Raw genomic sequence first — 27457 nt, 5'->3', positions numbered from 1 at the left:
TAAATAACCGTTCTACTTGACCTTTGAAGTTCATGATGCTAACAATCATCCCTTCTTCCTGGACACACTTTATTCCTTTCGACTTCCATAACACTGTTTGCTGTTGCTTCTTCTACCTCTCTGATTATTCCTTATTGTGCCGCGTCTCACTAAGTGTGGCTTCCATCCTTGGCTCTCTCTATTCACTCTCCCTTAGTGACCTCAACAGCTATCCTGGGGTTCAATTATCATCTCTGCTGATGAATCTCAGATTTATATATCCAGTCCTAATTTCCCTCATAAATCATAATCCAACAGTACCAATTACTTGCCGATCATTTCCAAACAAGTTATATACCATATGCATCTCAAAACTCCAACTGGGTAAAACAGAATTTGTTATATTTCCTCAGTGTCTCTCTTCTAAACTTCCCTATTTTTATTGACGGAACCACTATTTTTCCAGTTCAGCATGGAGATCATAAATGATTCTGCCTTACCCTTGCACAGTCAATCAGCCTTCAGGCAGTTAGATGATGTGATGGATAGAGCGCTGGGCCTAGAGTGAGGAAAACTTGATTCCAAATCTGGTCTTAGACACTTAACTAGCTGTGTGACCCAGGGCAAATCATTTAACCTCTGCTTGTCTCAGTTTCCTCAGCTGTAAAATGAGGATAATAATAGTACCTGCCCCACAGGGCTATTGTGAGGCTCAAATGAGATAATATTTGTAAAATTTTTCGCACAGTCCTGGCATAAAGGTAGGTGCTACATAAATGCATATTCCCTTCCCCTCCCCACTTTTCCCAGTTCTTTCACTTCTATCTCCACTGCATTTCTTAAATCCATCTCCACTCTAACTCACCCAGTCTCAACCCTAGTTCAGGTCCCTCTCACCCGGACTATTATAAGAGCTTCTTGAGGTTCCACCTCACCCCTGCCCCAATCCATTTTTTACATGGCTGTCAAACTTACATTCCTAAAACACAAATCTGTTCAAAAATCTTCGATTGTTTCCTACTGCCTCTAGGACAAATCCACTGTCCAATCCTCTAAGATTTAAATTCTTAATACGACTTCCACCTTTCCAGTCCCCTTCCCACACAAGGTGATACTACTCCAATGAACTTGGCCTGCTAACTATTCCCTGTATATATCAGTCCATCTCTTGCCCCCACACCTTTGCCCAGGAAGTTCTTCTTATCTGACAAGCCCTCCTGCCTCATCTCTGTCTCACAGAACCAACAGCTTCCTTCAAAGCACACCTCCAATGCCACCTCCTTCATGATGTTTGGAGTAATCATTCTTCTGATTTCACGTCCATCACTGCCCCCACCAAAATCCCAGTCATTAATGACATCTTCTCCCTGATTCCCCATACCCAACTAATCACCAAATCCTATCAGTATTTCCATGATGGTGTCCCTTGTAACTGTCTCGTCCCTTCTCTTTCCATTATCCAACTTAAAGACTTTTGTAATCAAACACCTGGATTGTTTACCAGAGCCTCCTTGGTCTTCCTCTGCCAATTATTTCAATTTCCAATCCATTCTGAACAGTACAGTCATATGATTCTTGCTAAAACACATTTCAACCATGTGTCTTTACTCAAAAACCTTTAAAGGACTTTTCATTTCTCACTGGCATTCAAGGCTTTCCACAGTCTGACCCCAACTTACATTTCCAACATTATTTCTCTGGCACATTATTAATCTTTTGTTTTTGTTTTGCTTTTTGGAGGGCAATTGGGGTTAAGTGACTTGCCCAAGGTCACCCGCTAGTAAGTGTTACGTGTCTGAGGCCACATTTGAACTCAGGTCCTCCTGACTCCAAGGCTGGTGCTCTATTCACTGCACCACCTAGCCGCCGCCTCCCCCCCCCCCGCTTTTTTGCTTTTTTTTGGAGGGAAATTGGGGTTAAGTGACATAGCCAAGGCCACATGGCCAGTTTTTGTTTTAAGTGAATGAGGCTAGATTTGAACTCAAGTCCCCTGACTCCAGGGCCAGTGTTCTACTCACTGTGCCACCTAGCTATCCCTACTAAACATTTATTAAGTACTTACTATATGTCAAGTTCTGTGCTAAAGTAGCCTGCTCTCAAAGTATTTACATTCTAATTAAGAAGACAACAGTTAAAACTATAAGCATACAAAAGACACTTACAAAGTAAATAAAGTAACCTTAGAGATGATGGCATTATTGGGGGGGTGGGGAGAAGGACAGGACCAGGAAACAGAAGCAGATCTTGAGCTTAGTTTTTAGTTTTAAGTTTTAGTTCTTAGTTTTAAGAGAAGCCAGGGATTCTAAGAAGTGGGAGAGTCTTCCAGGCTTAACACATAACTGGTGAAAAGACACAGTTAGTGACGTTTGTGAGGAACTTGGCAAGTAGGTCAGCTTCATGGCTGAAGCTTCTAGTCTATGAAGAAGAGCAATGTAAAGTACAAGAACATTAGAAAGGTAGGAAGGAGACAGACTTTGAAGAGCTTTAAATGTCAAACTGAGTAGTTTGTATTTGATGCTACAAGAAATGTTACTGGAATTTATTGAGTGGGCAGAGGTTGGGTGAGATGGTCAGATCGGCACATACATATGCATGCATATATGCATGCAAATATATTGTGTATATATGTATGTGTGTATGTATATGTGGAAAGCTAGGTGGCAGTTTCCTCGTCTGTAAAATGAGCTGGAGAAGGAAATGGCAAACCACTCTGAAGAGGTTACCCATAAAGAGGGTTAGCGTTGCTCTGGAGACCCCAAAATACCAACACGCCGGGTCCTGCCAAATGAATTTGACTCGTCTTCTTTCCGCCAAAGGAAAGTTTATTAAAAGTTGGCTTGTTTTGGGCACAGAGTAAGCCTGTGCTAGGTCATTCTATGGCGCTCTCACCCACATGGCATTCTATGGCACTCTCACAAACATAAAGACAGGATGGGGTCTTATATACAGAAGGTTGTATGAGGAATCTAGGGGTGGCCTAGGGGAGGAGTTTGCAGAGGGTCTTCAGAAGGAGTTAATGAGTTCAATGAGTGATTAAGGGCAGGGAAGGCCACCTGGAGACCACAAAAGATGGTGGGCTAGGCCAGTTCAAGAGTGGATCACACAAACAATTGTGGGCTAGGCCAGTTCAAGGGTGGATCAACACTTTGATAGGCACAAGGGTGGGAAGTCTAGTAACAGAGGATTTGGGCTCAGCCACCATGTAAGGCTTATGGCCTCATGAAAATGCATTATCAAATGAGACAATTTAATCAAGAGTCCAAGGGAGGTTCCCAGAGCCTGTACCTCAAGGACTCAAGGAGAGCTCAAGGGGGCTCCCAGAGCCCATACCTCATCAACTCCAGTATCATTGCCAAGAAAACCCCAAATAGGGTAACCAAGAATCAGACACGACTGAAACAGCTTAACATCAACAAATATATGTATATGTGTATGTGTGTATACATACATATACATATATATATATATACATATATATGTAATCTACATGAAGCTAATAATTAAACCCATGGAAGCTGATGAAATCACTTAGTAAAAGAGAATATAAAGGGAAAAGGGAAGAAGTCCCGGGGATAATGTCAAAATTAGTGAGTATGGTATGAATGAAGATCTACCCAAAAAAGACTGAGAAGTAATCAAACAAGTAGAGGGAGAACCAACAGAAAAACCTCTGAAACATAAAGTATTACAGAGGAGAAGATGGTGTCAAAAAGACAAGAGAGGTCAAAAAGGAAAAGAACAGAGAAAAGGTCATTGCTGGAGAGGGCAATTTCAGCTGAATGATGAGATCAGAAGCCAGACTAAAAATGATAATAGAAAAAGGCAGAGAGGGGAAGAAATGGAAGCACCAAGTATAGTCTGCTTTTTCAACAAGTCTAAAGGTCTTGAAACACTGACAATAGCTAATGGGTACAGTAGGATCTAGCAAGGTTGTTTTTTTTATTATTATTTAAAGCAGAGTAGGACATGATTTGGGCCTTGAATAATGCTTAAGCTTTAGAAAAGATGGAAAAGAAAAGCTGACATGAGGGAATAAGCAAACAGGAGAGTGACTAGACAACTATTTCTAAGAGACATGGGGGATATTTGAAGGCAGCAATGAAGGGATAGGGAGAGAGTGAAGATTAGAAAGGTAGAAGAGATAAGAGTGGTGAATATCTACAGAAGGCAGGAGGGGATGGGATCAAGGGTACATACAGAGGCATGTGACTTGTCAAGGAAAGAGGTCACTTATTCAACAGAGATTGGAATAAAATTCTTCTCTGCATCAGCAACTAGGCCTGGTTTCATGCCCCTCCCAGGATAAACTCATCACTTCTAATGTCATCACCTTGCTGGTACCTCAAGCCATGATACCACTTCCCTCAGCCTACTTTGTCCCAGGATTAGAAGGCTGTAGTCTTCAACTCCTCCCCAAAACTTCCTGTATGTAAGGCTATACTGGGACTTCAGTTCACTTCACTCTTATTTGCAGTTTTGTCTGGTTTCAACTCCATGGAACAAGATGCCCCTGGAGTCTCCTTCTACCCCCTTCTCCAGCTTCCTTTTGTGTGATGTCTTCCCCCTTAGATTGTAAGCTCCTTGAGTATAAGAAGTGTCTTTCTTTTCCTTATTTGTATCTCCAATGCTTAGCATGGTGCCTGGCACAGAGAAGGTGCTTAATAAATGTGAATTTATTGTCTGGAATAATATCTGAAATGATAAAAGGAAGCTCATGAGAAAAAATGGCCTTGACTTTTTTTGGTAAAAGATGAGGTAAGGACTTCAGATGAGAAGAGGAGAGGAGGAATCCTGTAAGAGACTTTAGGAGAAAAGAGAAGGTTTGGAAGACAATGTGGTAAGTAGAATAAAGAGGCAATTAGGGGTGAATAAAAAGATTGCTTTGCTGTAGTGAGGACCTAGGAGAGATTAGATGATAGTTGTAGTGGATGCAGTCAGCAGAGCTCCATGACTTCCCCCAGCTCTGTTCAATGGCACATAAGCAAGAATGAAGGAAACAGATGCTCTCACCCACTGCACTAGACCATGGAAAAGACATTGTAGTGTAATGAATAAAGAGCCAGCCATGGAGCAAAGACCTGGGTGCAAATCCCACTTCTAACACAATGCTTGTATAACTCTCAACTTAACCTCTCCGTGCTCTGGGGAGCTCTGAAACTATAAAGTTTGACACAAGGTGCCAATTTGTATTGCAGAGAATGTTCCTCATCAGAAGGTCTTTATACCAATGAAATCATCCCTATTCCTAACTGGATGGAACAGCTGAAGGACTGGGGCCCTGTCTTAAAATTCTTTGGTTCTCCTACACCTGGCAATTTGAAATTTTTTATTATATGTGATGATAATAATAATGATTTAATAATGTAATCACAGCTATGCTATTATCAACAGCACCACTTCACAGATACTGTAGCTGTGAAATTGTAAAAGCAATTGTAGCTCAGAGACTTTAAGTAACAAGCTCAAGGCAACACAGCTAATAAAATGGCAGGGCATTTGAAAGCAGGTCTCTTAATTCTTAACCTATGCTGAATAGTCAATGTTTCCAAAGGTGTCAATACATTAAAACAGTTTAAAATAAGGATGTCTATCAAGCAAAATCTTTTTTTTTTAATATACAAAAAATAAATCTTTCCATTACTTTCTTCAAATACTTCACAATACAGCAGTAACACTGGGGGTTAGTCCTAGCAGTCTAAACCATGATTTCTCTCCTTTCACATTAAATATCGTAACTGGTAACAACTGCTACCTACATATTCACTTCTGTTTTTTCAAAAGTATTCAACAGATTTCTTCTTAAGCACCTCAAACTTGGTGCCAGGGAGCTTAGCATAACAGGTAAGTATCCAAACATAAGAAGGGTTCATCAGGGGGCGGCCAGGTAGCACAGCGAGTAAGAGCACCGGCTCCAGTGTCAGGATGACCTGGGGATCAAATCCGGGCTCAGACACTTAGCACCCACCCAGAAACACCTGGCCGTGTAACCTTGAGCAAGTTACTTAACCCCAATTGCTTAAAAAAAAGGGGGTTCATCAGGATAGGCAACCTTAATTATTGAACTTAAACACCTTGAATCTTTTTCTTGGTCTATTAAAATCTCTCCATGTGGGACTATTCCACTAGCAAAACTGTGATATTTCTACCTTGAATAGAAAAGGATTCTGCCTGAATACTTTCAAACAAATAAACAAACAAAAAACTGTCTTGAGGACCCAAGGATATACAGATGCCCAGTATGACCTATTTAAGGGATGTAAATAAGGTGAATTTTAGTGTGAGTAAAGTGGATTTCTGTTATCATTTCCCAGGATCCATGGCCATAGCAATCTCTTGTTCTTAGGTGTTAAATATGAATTCCCACAGCTATGGTTCAAAACATCTCCACCACACTTGCCTATCTTTATATAACCTTGCAATAATATGAACATTTTATGCTTAAAGTCATAAACATGGAGTGTGCATGTGCTGTGCTGAGTTGACATGATAAAGCTAAAACTTACTGTAACCTTATGAAGTCACCCCTTGGTAATACCGTGTTTCCCTGATAATAAGACACTGTCTTATTAATTTTTTTGGACAGAAAAACACCAGAGGGCTTATTTTCAGGGGAGGGCTTATTTTAATGAACATTGACAGCAATTTTAATGAACAGGCAAATGTGAACAAAAAAAGTACCTTTATTCAATAATGAATTCAATAAAGAACAGGATGACACACTCACTGCTGCAGCTCTGATTGGATGCAGCTCAGAGCGTGGTGTGCGTTTCACCCGGGGGGGAGGGGACGGTGCATACAGAGGGTACCGTAATGTAGCGTGTAGCGCAGGGGAATCACCTTCACTACAGTAGCAATCTCAATAGGGCTTATTTTCGGGGGAGGGCTTATTTTAGAGGAATCTTACACAGTAAGGGGAGGGCTTATTTTTGGGATAGGTCTTATTATCGGGGAAACACGGTATGCCTTCTTTGTCTCTTGTCCCTATAAAACAGGTGGTCACTGGATAGTGAATGGGGAACCTTAGGGTTGAATGCACAAATGCTGTGCGTGCCTTGGTTGGCCCCTATCAAGGCTTGAGGGTATCTGTATGTGCCTCAACTGGCCCCCATTAAAGCTTGAGGGGATTTAGGGGATGCACTAGTTGTGCCTGTCTCGACTGACCCCATCGAAATATAGGGGTAGTGGCCCCCTCTTCTCACCATCCCCTGCAAGAAGGGTGATGAGGGAATGCTGTAGGAGTTTGTCCTCCCATTATCAGCCATCCTCTTCTGAGGAAACTAGACTAGAATACAGTAAAGATTATTAGCCCCTTCTTAGTGTCTTTCCTGTCTGACCAGATCAGGAGTGAACCTGTGCTAGCAGCCATACTGTGTGCTGTTTTTATTTGTCTTACAAGGGAAAATAAACCTTATGCTTTAAGAAATACACCTGCTTTCAAAATTAGCCGTATTTTGCTATAAATCATGTAAAGACAGAGTAATTAATGCATTTTGCTTTACCTAGAGAGGCATATAGGATTGACGAGTAAAGTAAGTACTTTTTACTACAGACATACCTCACAATGAGCAAATTTTTGATAGGGATAAAAAGAGTTTTCCAAAATGATAAATTAGGAAGTGATTCCTTTACAAAAGGATGCAGCACAGCAATTCCTTTGCATAGCAAACTCCAACATTTGAATTAAAACCACTCATTTGATAAACATTTGAGAAATGCAAATTTTTTATAAACACACCTGTTATATAGAGTAAGGCACACCTGCATGCCAAATGCCAAAAGTGGGAAACACACTATTCTTTGCTTTAAAATGATCTTAAAATAGATCTTTTTTTTTGTACACAAACTAGAAAAATTCCAGTGATTTAAAATACCTATCTATGACAGACTTCCCAATGTCTAAAAATGGATTAGATATATAGATCCTGTAATAATGATAGAATGTTATTCTACCTCCTCCTTACATTGTCTTTTTAAGGGCTGCCGAGCTTAATAAAAGTACTACATCTCACTGATGGATGCATGCCTTCATCATCCAAGGAAAACTCAAGGATTGTAAGTTCCTAGAGGGCAGAAACGATCTTTTACCTTTCTTTGTATTCCCAGCACTGAACACAGTGCCTGGCACATAGCAAACACTTAATAATAAATGCTTGTTTACTGACAAGGCTGAATATCTGAGGGTGCTCTATGCAGCCCTGTGAAGTACACAAAAGACAAAAGGTGCCCCAGTACCCACGATACCATCTAGAACAAGGCAAAGGAGACATCGAAGGAAAAACAAGGCATGGAAAATCCCAGTAACTTTCTTCTGCTAGCTATATCCCCTGAAGAGACATAAGGGAAAAATCATCTGACTAGGGATCAGAAAACTCAGCCTCTAGGCCTCATTTTGCTACTTATAAAACTGGGGAAAGTACTTAAACACTCTCACTCGAGTTCTCTTACCTGCAGAATAGGAATAGTGTAGTAATGCCATGTCCTCCTATCTCAGAGGTTTATTTTAAGGCTTAAATATAACAGCACTTTGCAAATTTTAAAGTGCTATATAAATCTTAGGTGGTGGTGGAGGTGGTGATGGTGGTGGTGGTAGTAGTGTAGTAGATATAAAAAAGTGTTAATCATTATGCAAATAAAAGATACAGGTTTTATTTCTTGTAATAAACAAAGCATAGTATAGTGGGTTAGAGAGAGTTGAACTTGGAACCCAAAATACCTGGGTCTAATTCCCACTTCTGATACATACTGGTTGAGTGATTATAGTTCAGTCACTTAACCTGTTGGTGACCCAGGAAACTCTCAGGACTTTAAGTTGCAGAAGCAGGGTCAATCTGAATTAGTAAAAGAAGTCTCTTCATCTGGGAATGTTTGATAATAATCAAATCACAGGCCCAGAACCTATCCTTATCCCCAATCTGTGCCAATTCTGTGCCCATCACACAAGACAAGTAACACAATCAATTAAATAATTAAATATAAGATCAAGTGAAATGATTAACGTTTACCTTCCTCATTTGTGCTGGTACTACCAGTAAAACAAGACAGGGCCTCATGAAGATGCGTCGAGTGTGCTATAGCTGGTAATTCAGCTATGCTCCTGTTTTAGGCGGGCATTAGGGTAATATGGCGCACCAGAGTTACATGGATGGCTTTGGACAAAGTTATGATTCGTTACAAGGCCTCTAAAAATTGTTGCTGTAACTTGCCTAAAAAAAATATAAAGAGGGGCCGTGGTTTGACTCCTTGTCTCACTGGACTAAATGACTACGCTGAGGAATAGAAACATAAACACAAATAGAATCTGACAATTCCCCTGAAGTAGCCAAAGAAGCAACTTCGGTCCCTGGGAGGGATTCTTTAATGTAAACCATAAATGTAGCTCTTATCACTATAAAACAGGTTATTTTATCAAACAGCAAGTTTTCTATTAGAAGTCAAGATTACTTAAGTGGGGGAGGGAATAAGTATTTATATAGTACCTGTGATATGCCAGGCACTATACTAAGTGCTTTATAAATAATATCTCATTTGATCCTCACAATGACCCAGGGAAGTAGGTACTATTATGATCCCCATTTTACAGTTGAGGAAACTGAGGCAAGCCAAGGCTTTGTAACATGCACAGGATCACACAGCTACTAAGTGTATGAGGCCCCATCTGAATGAAGGTCCTCTTGATTCCAGGCCCAACACTCTATCCACTTTGCCATTTAGCTGCCCTCTATACGTGTGTATTACTTGGAACAAAATCAAATAATTAAATTTATTCACTTAAACAATAGAATTTAAAGTTAGCATAGCAAAGTAGATAGAAAGCCAGTGTCCGAGTCAGGAATACCTGAGTTCAAGGTTGGCCTCTGACACATACTGGCAGTCTGACCCTGGGTGAATCATGTAATCTCTCACTTTAACATCCTAAGACTATAAATTTCAGAGATGGTTCTAACCTGAATTATTCTAAAAAGACTCCTTACAAAGAAATTTCCTATACAAGTGAAATCATAGGTTTGGTACCTATTTAATATGGAGTATGTTTTCCTTATGCTGCAAACACTTGTTTACATGACGGTATTGAATTCATAAGATTCTGAATTAATTTATCATGAAGCCATACTTTATCCCTCAAGGATTTAGCTTTTTAGGATGTTTTAAATTATTTTATTATTGTTTTTTGCTTGTTTGTTTTTTATCTAAGCCTATGATTTCCCAAACCCAACGAAGTTATTTTATGAAAAGCTTGTCCACTAAAGCAGATGACATATAGTTTGTATATTAGTGTTTTTTAAAGTTATCTCAGGCACCAGAGGCTATGTGATTTGTCCAGGGTCAAAATACTAATATGTAAGGAAGGCAGGACTCAAGTTAATATCTTATTATTCCAAGTCTAACCTTTTATCAACTATGCAATGCCATCTCACTTCATAATAATTAGGTCCCATAAACTTTCTGAATTTCTAGCATCTACATAAAACTCTCCACACAGTGTTACACAATAGGTCTTCTATTCTTGATTCTCTAGATCTTTATGGCAAAAGTATTTTCTAACAACTAAACAGCATCAAATACAGCTAATAAAATGTATAACTCCATATACTTTAAAAACTTGAAATGCAATACCATTCAATCATAAAATAGCTTCCTATTTTATATTAGGTGTCTCTTTAGCATGTTATTGACCTTTTTCCTCTTCTAATTCCTACTAAGTCAAGATGAGTTTAGAGCTAAATGTAATAAATCTAAAATATATAACTAGTTCAATTTGCAATGGGCTACTTTGCTGGTACTCCAGTTATAGAACACTTAGTATTTGTCAGCCAGTCAGCAAAATCATAAACACTATGTTTTTTTTAATTGAATATGACCAGTGTATCATTTATGATGTCTGTGAATCATGAAACACCAAGATCTTGGAAGAATAAATATTTTATGTGACTCAATGGACAATGGAGTGATATCTGTTAAGTATAATCAGGCTGCAATATACTGCCAATGATAATTTGCTTGTGAAAAGTAGTGTAAGAGACATTATCAAGGGCATATATGACCAGAAAAAGCATTAGAAGACCTAGAAGAAAGCTCTAAACACACACTCTCTCTCTCTCTCTCTCTCTCTCTCTCTCTCTCTCTCTCTCTCTCTTTCTCTCTCCCTCACTCACTCTTTCTCTCTGGAGGATTTATGGAGCGGGATGGATAAGAGCCACACAGATGAAAAGGGACAGGTTTGTTGAGAGTAGAGGCAGTGCCCACATTCATGAGATCACAGCAGCACTGAAGAATTCACATGGTTCACTTGATTTTTCTATCATGATCTCAACTCCCTTTGCACTGACATACCCAATTAAAGGAGACATCATGGTAGAAAGGAAAGAGCACTGGCTCTGGAGTCAAAAGGCCTGGGTTAAAATTCCATATTTGACTCTTATTACCCATGTGATGTTAGGCAAGTCATTTAAGCTCTGTTCTTCAGTTTCCTCATTTGTAAAATGAGGAGGCTGAATTCTCTAATTCCTGGAGTTCTTTCCACCTCTAGATCTGTGATCTCATGAAATGTTTGTTTGACTCAAGAGCCTCTCCAAAGCTTAACAATTCTAAATATAATCTTTTATTTCTAAAACTCCTTCATGGGACCTATGATAAGTTCAAACAACTAAGTAGAGATATCTTGAAAGTGATGTGAAAGTTTTCAGAAATCAAGTACAAAGTATATTTTCAAAGACAGACAAATGATTGCTTTAGTTTCCTGGCTCCATATCTTGTACCTGAACCAAACCCTCTATATGAGAATATATTCTCCTTTGAGTTTCAACTATTGTAGAAATAATGAATTTTATGGCTCTTTAAATGACCTACTTTTCTTAAAGCTACCTCTTTAAGTCATCATGCAATAAAAGAGAGTGGGCAAAAGTACTTTCAGCATTCAGGACCAATATCTAGTCCTTTATGTTACTCTCTTTAAAAATGTATCATAGCAATTGAAAAAGACACTCTCTCAGCCCTCCCTACTGCATGGGCTATCACAAGATTCAAGGCAAACAAACCTGCCTAATCGAGGTGTTTTTCAGCCACAATATGAATCTATGTAACCTCCTTTCTCTTCCTATCAGGAGCTGTGTTGGTAGGCCACCCTTTCACATTTTTTTCACAGAAATATTGTTTGATTCAGGATATGATATTCAATTCATTTTCCACAGTACCTGACATCACATTTATTATAAATAACAGCTGTTCTCATACATTTTGTGACCTAAGTATTATTGAAGAAATAATCACTTAAGTTCATAAGAACTGAAAATGACAGTATTATTAGCACCATCACTAAGATTTCTTAACTAAGTTGTCAATACTATCAATAATATAATACACTATTATTTGAGAAATGAGGGTGGTAATGGGTATGCCATTCTCCATTATTTCCTCAAGCTATTTAAAGATTCAAGGTATATTCTGAGTTGAGTTATGTTTTCACACACACACAAAGAATAAAAGAATGGCGTCTGATACCATTTTACTTGCTACCGACACATTTGCCTAATGATAACTGAGCCCTTCTTCTCCAGTAACTGTGTTTTTCTTGACTTTTCTATCTTCTGTTTTCATCATTTCCTAATCAGGTTAGTGATGTCACCTTTGAGAATTCTCATCAAGTGGTACTCAACAAACCTTAAGAGGAAGTTGTAGTCTTCATCTCTCTCTATTTGAATATGCATGTTTCTAATCTCTCCTACCTGAAACAAATTTGTGGGGAGCTATGTCTTTACTACATACTAAGCACACAGCAGAAAAAATAGCCTGCTTCTCCAGGGAATAATTAACAAAGGACACTGTGTTCCATCTTTATGATAAAATACAGATTTCCTATTAAAAGGCAAATTCATCATTTCAAAAAAGTTCAATAGGATGGCACTTAAAAAGTAATTCCAGCTGGTTAAATTTAGGGCACAGAAAAAAAAAAATTGATTCAAGAATATTCTCTGGGTCTTTCATTTGATTGTGAATTGTATTAACGTTCATTTAACTTTGAGCCCTTGCCTCTCAGTATTCTGTTCTGAGATAGTCAAACAAGTGGCAGTAGGCCTGCTGGGTTCGGTAATACTGCCTCTCAGATTTAAATAATCTGTTTTACTTGGATTGCAAGTCAAATACAGTCTCATACACATTGACACATTTTCTGAGACTGATTTTGTAAGCAGTGTTGATATTTTCTTGGACTGTTTGGACTCTTCATGTGTCAATTTGGCCTTCTCTCCTTGTTCCCTTGCAGCCCTGGCCTCAAACTTCTTTGAAGGCACTGTCCTGCTTAATGTGAAAAACTCACTGGTGAGACTAATTACCAATCTCATCTCAAATACCAACGGTTATGTCCAGGAGCCTTAGCAAAAGCTTCTGATTGCCCAAAACCCAAAATGAACAGAAACTTTAATATAAACAGTCCAAGAAGCTGTTTTCTGTGCACAGCTATGTTTTGGTACCTGGAAAGACTAACGTCTGCGTGTATTTCCCATCCCTTTATATCACTCCTTTTCACAAAAAGCATCTCTACAAAACAGCTGTAACTCTCATTAGAGATGTCTCAGTCAAATAACATTCAAGGGAATTGTTTCATTATACAAGGAAGTTATCTATTCTTAATATTCTCTCAATCCTTCCTTTTAAACCATGTCCTTTTCCCTATGTTTTAGAAAGTACCAGATTTGGGAATCAGAAAGACCCGGGTTCTAGTCCTGTCTCAGCCACTTACAAGGTTTGTGATCTTGGGCAAATCACTAAATGTCTCTCAGTGAAGAAGGGGATAACAACAGCCTCTACCTTACTGGGTTGTCATAAGGATCAAATTAGATATCCTAGGTAAAGCGCTTTGCCAACTTTACCATGCTATATTAAATGACAACTACTATTATTAGCAATATTTTTACAGGATATGTTTCCTCCACTTACAATGTCCACAGGCAAGTGTATACTCTGTCAAGAATAAATGAGAAATAGAACAAACTCTCTTTACTCTCTCCTTCCACCTTAAACATTCTTTAAAAAATCCCTCTCCCCATTTTTATTTCAGTACAATAACTACCTGGATGCTTCAGATTCTTTTTTTCCACTGTAGACCAGTTCAGGGTCACAACCTGCTAACATTTTCCTTGGAAGGCCTAGCTGCAAACATTCCCTCCTACAACCTGCCCCAGATCTTGCCAGCATCCTCATCTTTATTTTTCACATTATTTACAGCATCTATTGTTTGTAATATTTACATTGTGTGTTAAAGTTTGCAAAGCACTTTGCATGTGTTATCTCATTTGAGTCTCACAACAACTTTGTAAGACAGATGCTATGATTATCCCCATTTTGCAAATGAAGAAACTTAAGTTCAGAGAAGTTAAGTGACTTGCCCAGGGTCACATAGCTAGGAGATGTTTGAGGTAGGAGTCAAACTTAGGTCTTCCAGACTTCAGGTCCAACTCTCTATCCACCGTCTCCCATTATAACCACCCTGCTCATTTGGTTACTGTGATTCTTTCCTCTAGGAACCCAATTCTCTCTACCTGTGTACATTTCATAGAGGACATGTACTTAGTATCACCTACACAGAAGTAGCTCTGAATGGTATCCTATGTTACTATCACTCCCAATCACTAAAGACATCTCCCAATGTACCAGTTGACTAGGCACTAGGTTTGAGATGCTTACAAATGATGTATCAGATTGGGGGTTGAGGAAGGGGGAAATGGAAAGAAGGCATATTACCTACCCTTCAGAAATATCCACAATAACTAGGCATAGCAGGTTGGGTTAAGGTCTGCACAGAAGCCAAAGCCAGGAATTTCATTGCCTTTGTTGGCTCATGTCACTACCTTAATTAATGTCACTTTCTCTGGTTTAATATCGGAACAAGTGACAAAAGTGCTTCTGGATGAATTGTGTTTTCCTAGGACTGTATGGCACACTCACCCGCCGCAGTCTGACAGAGGGATGTGCCAGTTTTATTTGGCAGTCACAGCGTGCCAGCTTTAGTTTTAGTAGTTTAATTTGTGGCCGTTATAGGTTTTGAATCCGGCAAAGTATGCACAATGGTCTCATGGAACCTGTTCCATACACAAAGTTTACACAGTGGAAAAGAAAAAGCAATGGCTATAAGGTGATTAGAGAGAGCTTCTCCTGGCCACAGCTGGTCTTGTATGCATTCCTAGAAATTTAAGAGCCTTTGGGGATGTGGGTAAAGTGGTCATAAGGAACAATTCCCTGATTCTTTTTTTTTTTTGCCTGGTTCTGCAGTGAATGTGAGACTATCATGAGGGATATGGATATGGTGCTTAAAACTCAATTTTATGCAAAATCCATTATTCAAGAAGCAAAGTTTATATACATGACAGATATTGGAGGAACTGGTCTTCATGCAACAACTCCTGTTAAAGTCTAGTACACTCAGCCTTGCGTGATATAAAATGCAAAGAATCAGACCATGCTTTGAGCAAAGAGTGATGAACTACTTTTATTTTGCTGTGGTTAAAAGGTTGCTCTGAGTTAGTATTCTGAAGTTCTTTTCATTCAGATTTTCTCCCCTCTTCATCTCCTTTGTGTGATTACTCAGTGAAGACTCATGACTTCATGGGGAGGAGAGCTGATGCTGAGTTCTTCCCAACTTCTATTTGCCCTTTCGAAATTGAGGGTTCTCCACTTCAGCAGGTTGAGGATCTGGCTTCGACTGCACCTGGCTTTGCTAGAGAATAGGAATATTCATCTCGACCGAGGGCCCGCTGCTTGAGCGCTGGAGGACCTTGCAGGAGAGCATCTCTGCTTGGAAACTTCATTACAATACTTTCTCTTCCCTACAGGAAGCAGTAATTCTGATTCACCAGTGTTAGGGTTTTGCCCGACACAGCCACAGGAGCTACTGTTTGACTTTCAAAATTAATCAACCTCTAAGCTGGAGTAGAAATGGCATATCCTTTCACCTTAAGCACAAAAAGCTCTAAACAGACTGCAGCTTTAACATCCCTGGATGGGAGTTTCGGCCCCTGATACTTAAACTTGAAGCACATACTGGGTTTCTGGCATGCTTGTGCCCATACCCATCTGCTAGACTGGCACAGTGCCCACTTAGAAGGTGTGATGCCAGTTTCAATAGGGCATAGGTGCCAATCAAAGATGGGTTTGGAGGGGCAGCCTGCAGAACGCAGCAAAAGTCAGCTCTTCTGCCAGAAGATCCTCCTGTTATCATATAATGCCAATGAAGGGCCACATGCTTCATTGCATGGGATCACATTGCATCTGTAGATGCTTCTGGCCATCAATGGATGTCTTTCCACTGAATCTTTTTTGTATGCCTCCAGTATCCTTGTTTGGAACCCTTTAAAGAAAAGTTATGCCCGCCATGTTAATCAAGTGTCATCCCAATCTCTACCAAGGAAGTCTTGGAAACACTTTGAGACAGAAGCAGTCAATAGTGGGGTTTTTTTTTTTTTTTTGCTTTTTTTTTACTAAGGTTCCTTCCTTTTTCATTGAAAAACATTTTCATATAGAACATGATATATTATCAAGTAAAGACATGGGCAGTGAAATGGAGAAGAAGAAATGAGCTTTGGAAGCAATACTCATTGTCTGCCCAAGGATTTAGACAACTAGAAGTCACAATCACAATATGTAATACTAATAAAAAGGCATACTCATAAATCAATTAATGATAGCAATATAAAATTGACTAGCAAAATCCCTTATTTTCACCTTTCAAATTCAATGATTTGCTTGTTAATCAAGTTTCCCAAATACACACACACACACACACACACACACACACACATACAGAATGTCTTTTTAGAAAGTATCCCCCTTCTTCTCCTCCTCTCTAAAGCAGAGGTTATCATGAACTTCTATTTTTGTTTTAAATATTTTGAAGACATTTCAATAAATTGGTTTCCTTTATAATCCTATGTGCTTTATTTTATGGTTTTGAAAATATTATTCTAAGGAGGGTTCCACAGGCTCTATCAAAGTGCCAAAGGAATGCAAAGATTAGAATGCATTAGAACCACTTATGATACAAAGATTAGAGCTACTAACCTAAAAGTACAATCACAAAGAATTTTCTCATTGACTATAGAAGAGAGATCATCTCAGGAAGACTGAAAATTGACTGATGCTTACCTACTCTTTATATTCTTCCCCCATTTATTTCCTTTCTTAAACAACCTTATAGTTCAAAAGAAGACTTACTGCATAATTCTTCAGTTCTATTTGCATAGTATGTCTAATGCAATGCATCTTGCCCACATAACTGACAACAAGGGTCTAGACAGGAAAAATCAAATTGCAATCATCCATAAATTCCTTATTTTAAAAAATCAGATAATGCCCTCTCCATGCACACACAAAATAAGTTGCATAGCATGAGGTTTAGAAGACTGACCCTGGAGTTAAAAAGACCTGGATTCAAGTCCTACCTCTGATACATAATAGCTATGTGATGCTGGGAAAGTTACTTAATATCTTCATGCCCCAGGTAGTTCTATAAGACTATAAATTATGCTTGAATTAGTGAGCAGCATAGGAGAAGAAACAGAAGACAGGAATGGGGAAGTTTTCATACCAGCCATTCTCTATACAAATGAAATAACATGTCTGGACCAAAAAACCAAAATTACAGAGGGCTATGCCCTTTTTCTCTATACTCTTAATAACTATTTTCTAAAGAAAGTAGAAGAAAAATCTATGGCTATAACCCAAAAAGATGAGAATTAGTTCAATGAAATCTAAAAAGTTTTACAGATTTTGACCCAGAAGAGACACTTGGGAAGCCACCCAGTTCAAACCCCTTATTTTATGGATGGGGGAACAAAGATCAACAGAGGTCAAATGGTTTACCAGAAGCCACACAAGTAGTAAATGGTGGGTCATCTGACTGCAAATTCTACTCTTTCTACTGAACCATCCTGTTTGTGATTAACAAGTCACTGTATAAAATGAATGACATGTCATAACCCTGTCCCAAGGTTTTTATCTTGGTCCCTACTGGCTATATACTGCTATTAAAAATTTAAGTAAAGTCTAAAGGGCACTGGACTTAAATTCAAAGTATCAGAGTTTTAATTTCAACTCTTTCACTTACTATATGACCTTGGCAACGGTGTGATGGTAAATGTCTCTGAAAAAAAATTTATGAATGACATACTTTTAAATCTAATCTGCACTATTAATATTTCCTCCATCCCTTTCTTAAGTCTAGATAATCAACGATATAAAAAAATACATCAAGTCCTGATTTGTAGTATTTGCTGATTTCTGAGATATAAATGCCCAGACTGAAAATTTAACATTCACCTCTTGTGATTCATTACAAGCTTTCCCCAGCACACTCTTGAACCTTGGACAAATACCTTTCTGGGCCTCAATTTTCTCACCTATAAAATCACTAAATTGTACTGAATGATACCTAAAGTCCCTCCTAGGTCCAATATCTATCATCCTGTGATAAATATGTATCACCTAGGCTCTCTGATCACAGCTAAAACAGACTTCAATGAAACTAGAAATTCTGGAGATAAATCTATTCTAGTTCTAGTCATGTCACAAAACAGACACAAATTTGACAAATTTGGCAGAAACTTATCCCTTAATTTGTTCCTCAGAGTTCTTGTTAATTCTAATATCCAATGCCTTTAGAGCAGATGAGTGTAACATGACCTTCAAGTCATAAATTTTTAATATGTCATTATTCATACAACTATGGTGACTAAAAACATCTACATGTAATATGTGATAACTTTCCATCCTGAATGGCTGTAATTCATTCAATTTATATTTTGTAAATACTTATGACCAGGTTTGTCTCCCTCAATAAAATGTAGGCTACTTGAGGGCAAAGATCACTTCATTTTTGTCTTTGTATCCCCACCCCACCCCACCACTAGTGCCTAAGACAATACCTCAAAAAGAGTGGGTGCTTAATAAATGCTTGCTGACAGACTGAGGGCAGCTAAGTGGCTCAGTGGGCAGAGTGCCAGGTCTGGAGTAAAAAAAGATTCACCTTCATGAATTCAAATCTAGCCTCAGACACCTACTAGTTGTGCATCCCTGGGCAAGTCATTCAACCCTGTTTGCCTCAGTTTCCTTATGTATGAAATGAACTGGAGAAGGACATGGCAAACCACCAATGTCTTTGCCAAGAAAACCCCAAATGGGGTCACCAAGAGTCAAACATAACAGAAACGACTGAACAACAATAAATAGATTGATGGCTAGGTGGCACAGTGGATAAAGCACTGGGCCTGGAGTCAGGAAAACCTGAGTTCAAATCTGACATCAGCTTTGTGATCTTGTGACCTGTTTGTCTCAGTTTCCTCATCTGTAAAATGAGCTACAGAAGGAAATAGTAAACACTCTAGTATCTTTGCCAAGAAAACCCTAAATGGGGTCACAAAGAATCAGATATGACCTAAAGGATTAAACAACAATAATAAATAGACTGAGGAAGCTAGACCTTCTCTGGTGGAGGTCCTGATCACTCTCCTCTTCTCCTATAAGGCCAAGAAACTATGAATCAGCATTCTACCAAAAGAACCCAAGGTTCCCACTAAGAGAAAGAACTAATGAAGTCTGCTAAACTACACATACCTTGCCTCAGAGCTCTCTCTCCTCCATGAGAGTTCTGTGAAACTATTTTTCTCATCTGGTGCTAGGGTCATAGTAATTTTTCCCTTCCCTTATATCATTTTATTTTTTTCTTTTCTTCCTTTTCCCTCCCTCCTTCTTGTCCCTTACACTGCATCAGAAGAACCCAGACTTTGTTCTTATATTCAGACTATTTTTTTTCTTCTCACAACAACTTTTCCTACAAATGCTACAGGCACATTATCACTCCAAGTCGATTGTAAATATCAAAACTTCCCTGCCCCTTTGCCTTCTCTGTAAGATGCTGATTACTGAAAGGCCTTACTTATTGATCTTAAAGCTAGAGGATGGTTGAAAATGCACAATGCAAGAGAGATAGCAGCTAGTTTATTCCCAGCCTTAGGCAACAGATTCTGATGAAGTACCTGCCAGAGCAACATATTTTGGAGAGAATCATACCTGAAAAGAATGTTATCAGGCACAAAAGTATTAAGGAAAACTTGAATTTATCAGCTTCTTCTTCATATAGTACAATGATATAAGAGAAGACAAGAATAAAGATAAAATATAGAAACTTTATGTAATACCATACAGATTAGCTTGTACATCTTGAAAATTGCCATTCAAAACATCAGTTTGATGGATTTATTACTGATGGCTCCTCACCAAACAGCTGACTCTCTCTATAATTTATTAGCATCATTTCTGATAGAAAGTAGATATTCTGAAGGTACTAGTCTCATTAGGGACATTGAAATATCTGGCCTCTTCCCAAAACAGCTAAACCCATTTTGAGAGACTCTCTAAAGTGCACATTCTCTAACAACACTGATGTCTACTTTCTAAATCTCACCAAAGAGAACCCTGAAATGTTTCATAAAAGAAAATGAGTGAAGTAAGCAGAATGACTTGTAGTTTATACACAACTGTAATAATTTAAACACAAAGAACACTAAAACAAAGCTTTTAAACTCTATATGTAAGTGGAATGACAAACCTTGGCCCCAGAGAACAGATATGGAAACATACCTAGGTAGGAGAGTATGTTTATGGAATGCTATATATACACTGTTACTACATGGGCTGGCTGGTCTTACTTAACTTTTTCTTTATTATAAAAGAAAGCATGTCGGATGTATGTACTGGGGAGAAAAAAGATGAGCAAATATATCCAGAAATGACTTTAAACTAAAAACAAAAAGTCATCAATAAACATTTTTTCAAGGGGAAATTTTATACAAACACTATTTAGCAATCTAGAATAAATAAGCAATGGACCAGGAATAGGTGTGGTGGTATTTGTGTTCAGAGTGATAAAAAGCAGGAATCTTCTTGCATCTGGCTTTTCAAAAATAATAATAATAATAAATGATGCCAAAAGGAATATCTGCCAAACAAATGCATTCCCTTTCTGACAAAAGAAATCAAACTATGGTCTTACAATGATAACAGAATAAGAGGTATGCTGAAAATTAATTTGAGATGAATGCTCGCCTTTCCTCTATGTGCTCCATATTAAAATATCTTGCTGCTGTGATCCATGTATGAATCAAATGCGCTAGCCAAATCCAAACAAAAACATCTAAAGAAACCACATATATACTCCCTTTTTCATGCTTTTCCTTTGGAGTTACTTATGTAATTCCCAAACCAGAGGAATAGGTATAGTTGGTGTTATTTACAGTTAGGTCCCAATGAGTGTGAATAATGGTCGCATTGTTGGAGTTCACACTGCATATATGCACTGGGTTGGAACCAATTACCCTACTTTACATAATTATAACTTTGAATAATGCGAATTTGGAAACATGACCACTTTAGAGGATTCGTTATTCTCATTAATCAAGACCTAACTGTGGTTCTGTTTTCTCTGTCAAGGAGAATGATCTTTGGACTGGAAAGAACACAACAAAAATGGCTAACAGTTATTCTTTATGATGAGTCTGGAGAAAACAAAAGGGCTGACAGCTACTATTGTTGAGTTCCAGTCACAAGGCCCAGTGGAGTACATCCTCAGTAACTGAAAGAAGTGAGATGTGAGCTACTTGCCCAAGATCTTAGAAAGTGAAGAATACAAGAAGTGCTAAAGAATGGAAGAAGGCAAATGTACCAATTTTCAAAAAAGAAAGTCTGCAGTCCAGAGGTCAGTGAGTCTATCTTTGGTTGTACACAAAATTCTAGTTCATGAGTCTTTAACCTTTTTTGTGCCATGGACCCGTCTGGCAATTTGATGAAGGCTATGGACACCTTCTCAGAATAATGTTTTTAAATTCATTAAGTAAAATACACAGCATTACAAAGAAAGTCAGTCATACTGAAATATAATTATCAAAATATATATTTTTAAAGCTCACATTTGCACAAAGAGGAAAAAAGTCCTATATGTACAAAAAATGTTTACAGCAGTGATTTTTGCAGTGGCAAAAACAAAGGAAAACAAAACAAAAAACAACAGAAACTAAGGGGATGCCTTATTGAGGAATGACTGAATAAATTGTGATATAGGAATGTGATAGAATACTATGATACTGTAAGAAATAGGGAAACAGATAATTACAAAGCAACATAGAAAGACTTGCATGAACGGATGCAAAGTGAAGCAAGCACAACAAGAAAATAAGTTATACTTTAACATCAATTTTATAAAATTAAATTATTTTGAGGATTTTTATAAATTGAAGTAAATGAAATGAGCAGAACTAGAACAACTGAAGCAACAACAACAACATTGTCAAAACCAATAATTTTTAAAACTATAAGAACTATGAGGGAAAAAAAAGAAAACTTTTGTAATATGCATGGTTAAGCAAAACAGATATTCCCCAGTAGTTATACACGATAGATAGACAGATAGATAGATAGATGGACAGTATCTATATCTATTTGCTTACTTTGTATAGTTTATATACACACACACATACATATGTCTCAATCTGTATCTTAGGTCTATGTCCTCTCTATAATGGGTAACATGTTTCATCATTAGTTTTCTGGAAACATAAATGATCATGATATTGATATTGGTTCTTACAGCTTTCAACTGATGAGTATTCCCCTAGTTCACACATTTTTGTCACCAGCTCTAATCACAGGAAGTTTTTCCTGAAATCTAATTTAAATTGACCTCTTTGCACCTTCCACCCATTGGTTCAGGGTTTTGCCCTCTAAGGCTAACCAGCAAAAAAAATCTAATCTTTCCTTCCCCTGAAAAGTCCAAATCCTTAACAAAGTTATCCTGCATAGTCTGAGTCTTTTCTTCTCTAAGATAAACAGGTCTAGTTTTACTTATATGACAAGGACTCAAAACCTTTCACCGTCTTGATCACCCTCCTCTAGCCACTTTCCAGCTTATCAATATCCTTCTCAAACCATGGTGCCAGGAACTGAATACAAAACTTTAGATGAATTCAGAAAGGTCAGAACACAGTGCAACTCTCACCTCTCTATTCCCGAAAGGTTAAGTCTCTCATTGCAAACAAGATTTCATTAGCTTTTTTGGCTACCACATCACACTGCTGGCTCATATTGATCCTAGGAATGGAAGTCAACTCTTATTCTAGAATTAGCCATTTCAGAAAGGCAGTATCTTCCCCCTTTGGATCTTTTGCTTCTTTGTCCTTTCACTGTGCTTGCCCTACTAATCAGGAGCCTTGGTCCTAGCACAATGTCTTACACATCTCCTCTTGAACCTAGGTATTCCACTAAATACTTCTTGGCATTTTGCTGCTACATGAAATAGATTTTTGAATTACCTCTTATTTCAAAATTTCCATTTGGAAAACCTAGTATTTTCTAATCACATAAAAGCAATAATCAAACACAAATAAATTTAATAATTTCCACTGATACTTTACCTAAATATATTAATCCAAACCCTCCGGAACCGATCATATTACCCAACCGCCATGTTTTTCCTTCTGTATCTTTCAGAATCATGCCTTCTGGAAGGGGAACTGGAAGTTTGGATTTCTCTTGCCTTTTGGGAGCCATTATTCCTACAAAAGTTAGAAGAGGGTATGAGTACTATAACAAAACAAAAACTTTATCAACTAAACAGTTTCTAATTAGAAACAAATAATCAATTTCACATATACATTATTTCATTTAAACTGTAAACTGAATAAAAATAAGTTTCTCCAGTAAATAAAGGAATGGACCATTTTAGATTGTCAGAACCACAGCTATATGATTTTTCATAGTTCAGTGCTTAACATGAAACCACATAAATTCAGACATATATAATATTTCTAGCAAGTACAACAATATCTCCCCTAACTGGTTGTTCTACTCTCTCCTCACCCTAATCTATCCTTCACCCAGAAACCAAAGCAATTTTCCTTAAGGAAAGGTCTAACCATGTCACCATCCTTAATCAAAAGACTCCAATGGTTGCTTATTATCCCTAAGATCAAATATAAACTACTTTATTTAGTATTGAAGAAGCTTCATAACTTGGACCCATCCTATTATATGAACCCCTCACGCATTTTGCAGTCTAGTCAAATTAGTAAACCATCTGCTGCCCCCATATGTTTTCAAAGTGCTCTCCTCCCTACCAGTGCCACAGTGGACAGAGCACCAGGCTTGGAGTCAGGAAGACCTGAGTTCAAATGCAACCTCAGATACTTACTAGCTGTGTGACTCTAGGCAAATCACTTAACCTTATTTAATTGCCTCTGTTTCCTCATCTGAACTGGAGAAGGAAATGGCAAACCACACCAATATCTCTGTAAAGAAAAACCCCAATGGGGTCACCAAGAGTCAGATATGTCTGAACAAAACACCAATAAGAAAATAAGCTCACCTTCCCTGTTTCAGCAGCTAGATGGCACAACGGATAGAATGCCAGGCTTAGAGTCAGGAAGACCTGAGTTCAAATTTCACCTCAGACATTTGCTTGCTGTGTGGCTCTGAGCAAGTCACTTAACCTCTGTTTGCTTTTTAATCCACTGGAGAAGGAAATAGAAGAATCCAGTATCTTTGCCAAGAAAATCCCATGGTGAGTACTGGCATGAAAAATGACTGAACAACACAATATCTAGAATATACTCTCTACCCACCTTTGCCTCTTAAAATCTCTAATTTCCTTCAAGATCCCACTCTCACAACTGCCTTCTGTGTGAGGCCCCTCCTAGTTTCCCCCAGCTCTCAGCTTTTAGTGCCTCTCCTAATGTCACTCCTAGCGTCTGTCTGTGTGTCTGTTAGAATGTAAACTTCTTGAGGGCAGAATCTGTTTTGTTTTTGTAACCCCAGTACATAGGACAGTGAACAGTATATAGGAAGTGCTTAATAAATATTGGACTGACTACTCAGCTACTCACAACTAACTCTTCCAACAAGAGAGTGATCACTTCCTTTTAGTTGGCAGGATTCAGGAATGTCATAGACTTCCTTCCACTAACTATTTAGGAAGTGAGTCGGTCAATTAACCTTTACATAAACACATCCTAACAAACAGCTTGTGCCCCCAATGTACTCTGTATGTGTGTGTATGTATGTGTGCGTGTGTAGGTATATATATATGTATGTGTTTGTGAAAGTCACCAGTAACTCATAGTCTTAAAGCAGTCTTTCAGGGCATTGAAAACTTAAGTGTCTTGCCATATATGTATTTGTGTGTGTGCACACACATAAATACATATATCTATGCACATACACATATATGAATGTTGTTTCCAAGCAGGATATAAACTCCTTGAGGGCAATAACTGGGGAAAGGGAGCAGAAGGAAGAAGTGGTATCTGTATTGCCCTTCCTAGCACAGTGCCTGAATTTCATTGGCACTAAATAATTGGCCCTTGTTCAACTGAATAGATTTTTCCCTCTAGCTACCAAGATATTCTGGTAAGATTAGTGTTCATATAAGAATAAATGATGAAAGTGGTGGAGGTTAGGGAACTGAATCAGAATCTAAAATGTTATTTTCTGCCCTAGATTCCACTGGACCAGCAGGACACATAAGCAGGCATCCAGTATTTGTTGATTAAATTAGAGGCCTAAAAAGTATATCTGGGCACAAACCAAGAATCAAGCGGGTGAACACAACTTTGAGGAAAGCTACCTGAAAAGCAGAATCGTACTGCTATAATGGGGCTTAGTGATCAGCTCCTCTTAATAAAAAAGAAAAAAAAAGCCCTGGGGATGAATGGAAGGTATTATACCCTGGATGTTCACCCTGTTAGCACATTCACTGGCTGGCAGCAGCCAGAGCTGCGGTCTCCATTTGGCATCAATACTCTTCTCTTTCCTCTCTCACCTCACTGTCCCCTATTCCTGACTATTTACTTCCATTAACTTGCTTCAAAAGCCCTTGCTTTCCTGGGGCCTGATTAAATCCTAAGACATCAACTTTAAAAAGAATGCTACAAACCAAAGGCCCTTAACATAAAAGAGAACAAGTCATCTGGACTTTTCAGGCCATAACAGCCTTCTTTGAGGCAAAGTGACTCATCCAGAAAGCCAGAATTGACTCAGCAACACCGAATCATTCGTAGACAAGCCAAATAGTCAGCCAGTGAGCTAAGTCTCGGGCTGGTGGCTATCTTGAGGGAAAAAAGGTTTTCTTTTCACTACCCTGCATTTGGGGGGCATCCACATCAAAAGGCTCATTTTCTTATGGAGGGTCCCAGGCTATACCCTACTCTCACTTTATCTACTGAGTGGTTCTCATCTGTTACAAAGAAATAATCTGAGGCAAACCTTGCCTGACAAGTATCCCCAAACCAAGCGTTCTGTTGGAATAAAGTATGTGAACAAAACTCTCTTGGGAAAAAAAAAAGGGGGGGAACCCTGGTCATTCTCCAATCCACCCCAACCCGCTTAGAACCCCCCCCCCCCCAAATTTGCTCATGAAGAGAACAGGAGAGTAAAGGTGCACACCACGGTTACGATCGCAGAAAGAAGAACTTAAAAAAAAGGAACTAACTAGTAACCATCCTTTCTAGTCAGCAGGGAGTGGGGTTCTAAGTCTGAAATGAATTGGTAGACCCGGAATGGACAGGGAAGGAGAAAGGGGTTAATTTGTAGGAGGCGGAGAATTTTGGGAGTAGGGAGCCGGCTCACAAACCCACGCTCCTCCGACCGGCGGGGCGGGGCGGGGCCTCCCACTCCAAACACCCCCGGGGTTGGGGGGGAGGGAAGAGCCGGGAGGGGGGAAGGGGGAGGAAGACGGGGGGGGGGGGGGAGGGAAGAAGATGGAGAGTTGGTGAGAGCAGTGCGGAAGTGGGAAAAGTTTGGAGAGGGGAAGCCTGATCTTTTTGCCACGGGGAAGGGGGTGTGATCGGTTCATACCCCGGCAAAGGATCAAGAAACACTGACCGGTTGTTTCAGTATTCCACCCTGAACTAGCCGGCCGCTTCCAGACTCTTCCAAGGCTGCGGGCCTGCTCAGGGCCCGGGAGATGCAGAGAGGGAATCGGAGCCACGCCCCTGGTCGCGGGGAGGGGCGGGGCTTGCTGAAAAAGGGAGATGCAACTTTGAATTTGAGCTGTGTCGGGCTCGGCTCGGGCTGCCCTGCCCCACTAACACGTGCTCTTCCGCGCGCGCGCTCTTTCTCGCTTTGGACTAACCTTTAGCAACTGGCTTTGCAACATGTTGCTACTCCAGATCTTTGAGAATATAATTGAGGAAGGGAAACTAGATCGGAGAAGTAAAAGGCCCCTATGGGTTGAGCGCATATGATCACACATTTTTTTTTTTAACCCCTGCAAAAATAGTTTTCTTAAGTACGTGTTTAATTCTGCTTAATAGGCGACAGCGTATAGTGAATAGAGGCCAACCTTGGAATCAAGAAGAGTTCAAATCCAGATTTGGATAGATGCCAGCTGGGTAAGATTGGGCAAGACACTTTTTTAATGCTTTAAAAGACAGCTTTAAGACTATAA

At 38.9% G+C, this 27457-nt stretch overlaps 1 protein-coding gene across 4 annotated transcripts in view; it reads right to left on the bottom strand.

The window, feature by feature from the left end:
• VRK2 (VRK serine/threonine kinase 2) overlaps positions 1-27046 on the bottom strand; it is a 92761-nt gene extending 65715 nt beyond the window's left edge. For 2 of the 4 annotated variants that reach the window (XM_069071767.1, XM_069071769.1), the window contains exons 1-3: positions 26893-27046; positions 24380-24524; positions 23430-23570 (exon numbers count right to left, since the gene is read on the bottom strand). In XM_069071767.1, the coding sequence (XP_068927868.1) occupies positions 23430-23565 (136 nt within the window). In that variant the 5' untranslated portion in view covers positions 23566-23570; positions 24380-24524; positions 26893-27046. Of the gene's footprint in view, positions 1-23429; positions 23571-24205; positions 24303-24379; positions 24525-26892 lie in introns of all 4 variants that reach the window. The other 2 variants (XM_069071768.1, XM_069071770.1) reach the window with 2 other exon arrangements.
• Positions 27047-27457: the final 411 nt, after the last annotated feature.

Source organism: Petaurus breviceps, unplaced genomic scaffold (assembly GCF_028583685.1).
Source record: "Petaurus breviceps papuanus isolate PSGF00001 unplaced genomic scaffold, PetGlider_PUasm1.0 90842, whole genome shotgun sequence".
NCBI lineage: Eukaryota > Metazoa > Chordata > Mammalia > Diprotodontia > Petauridae > Petaurus > Petaurus breviceps.
This window is presented reverse-complemented; position numbering and strand designations above follow the sequence as displayed.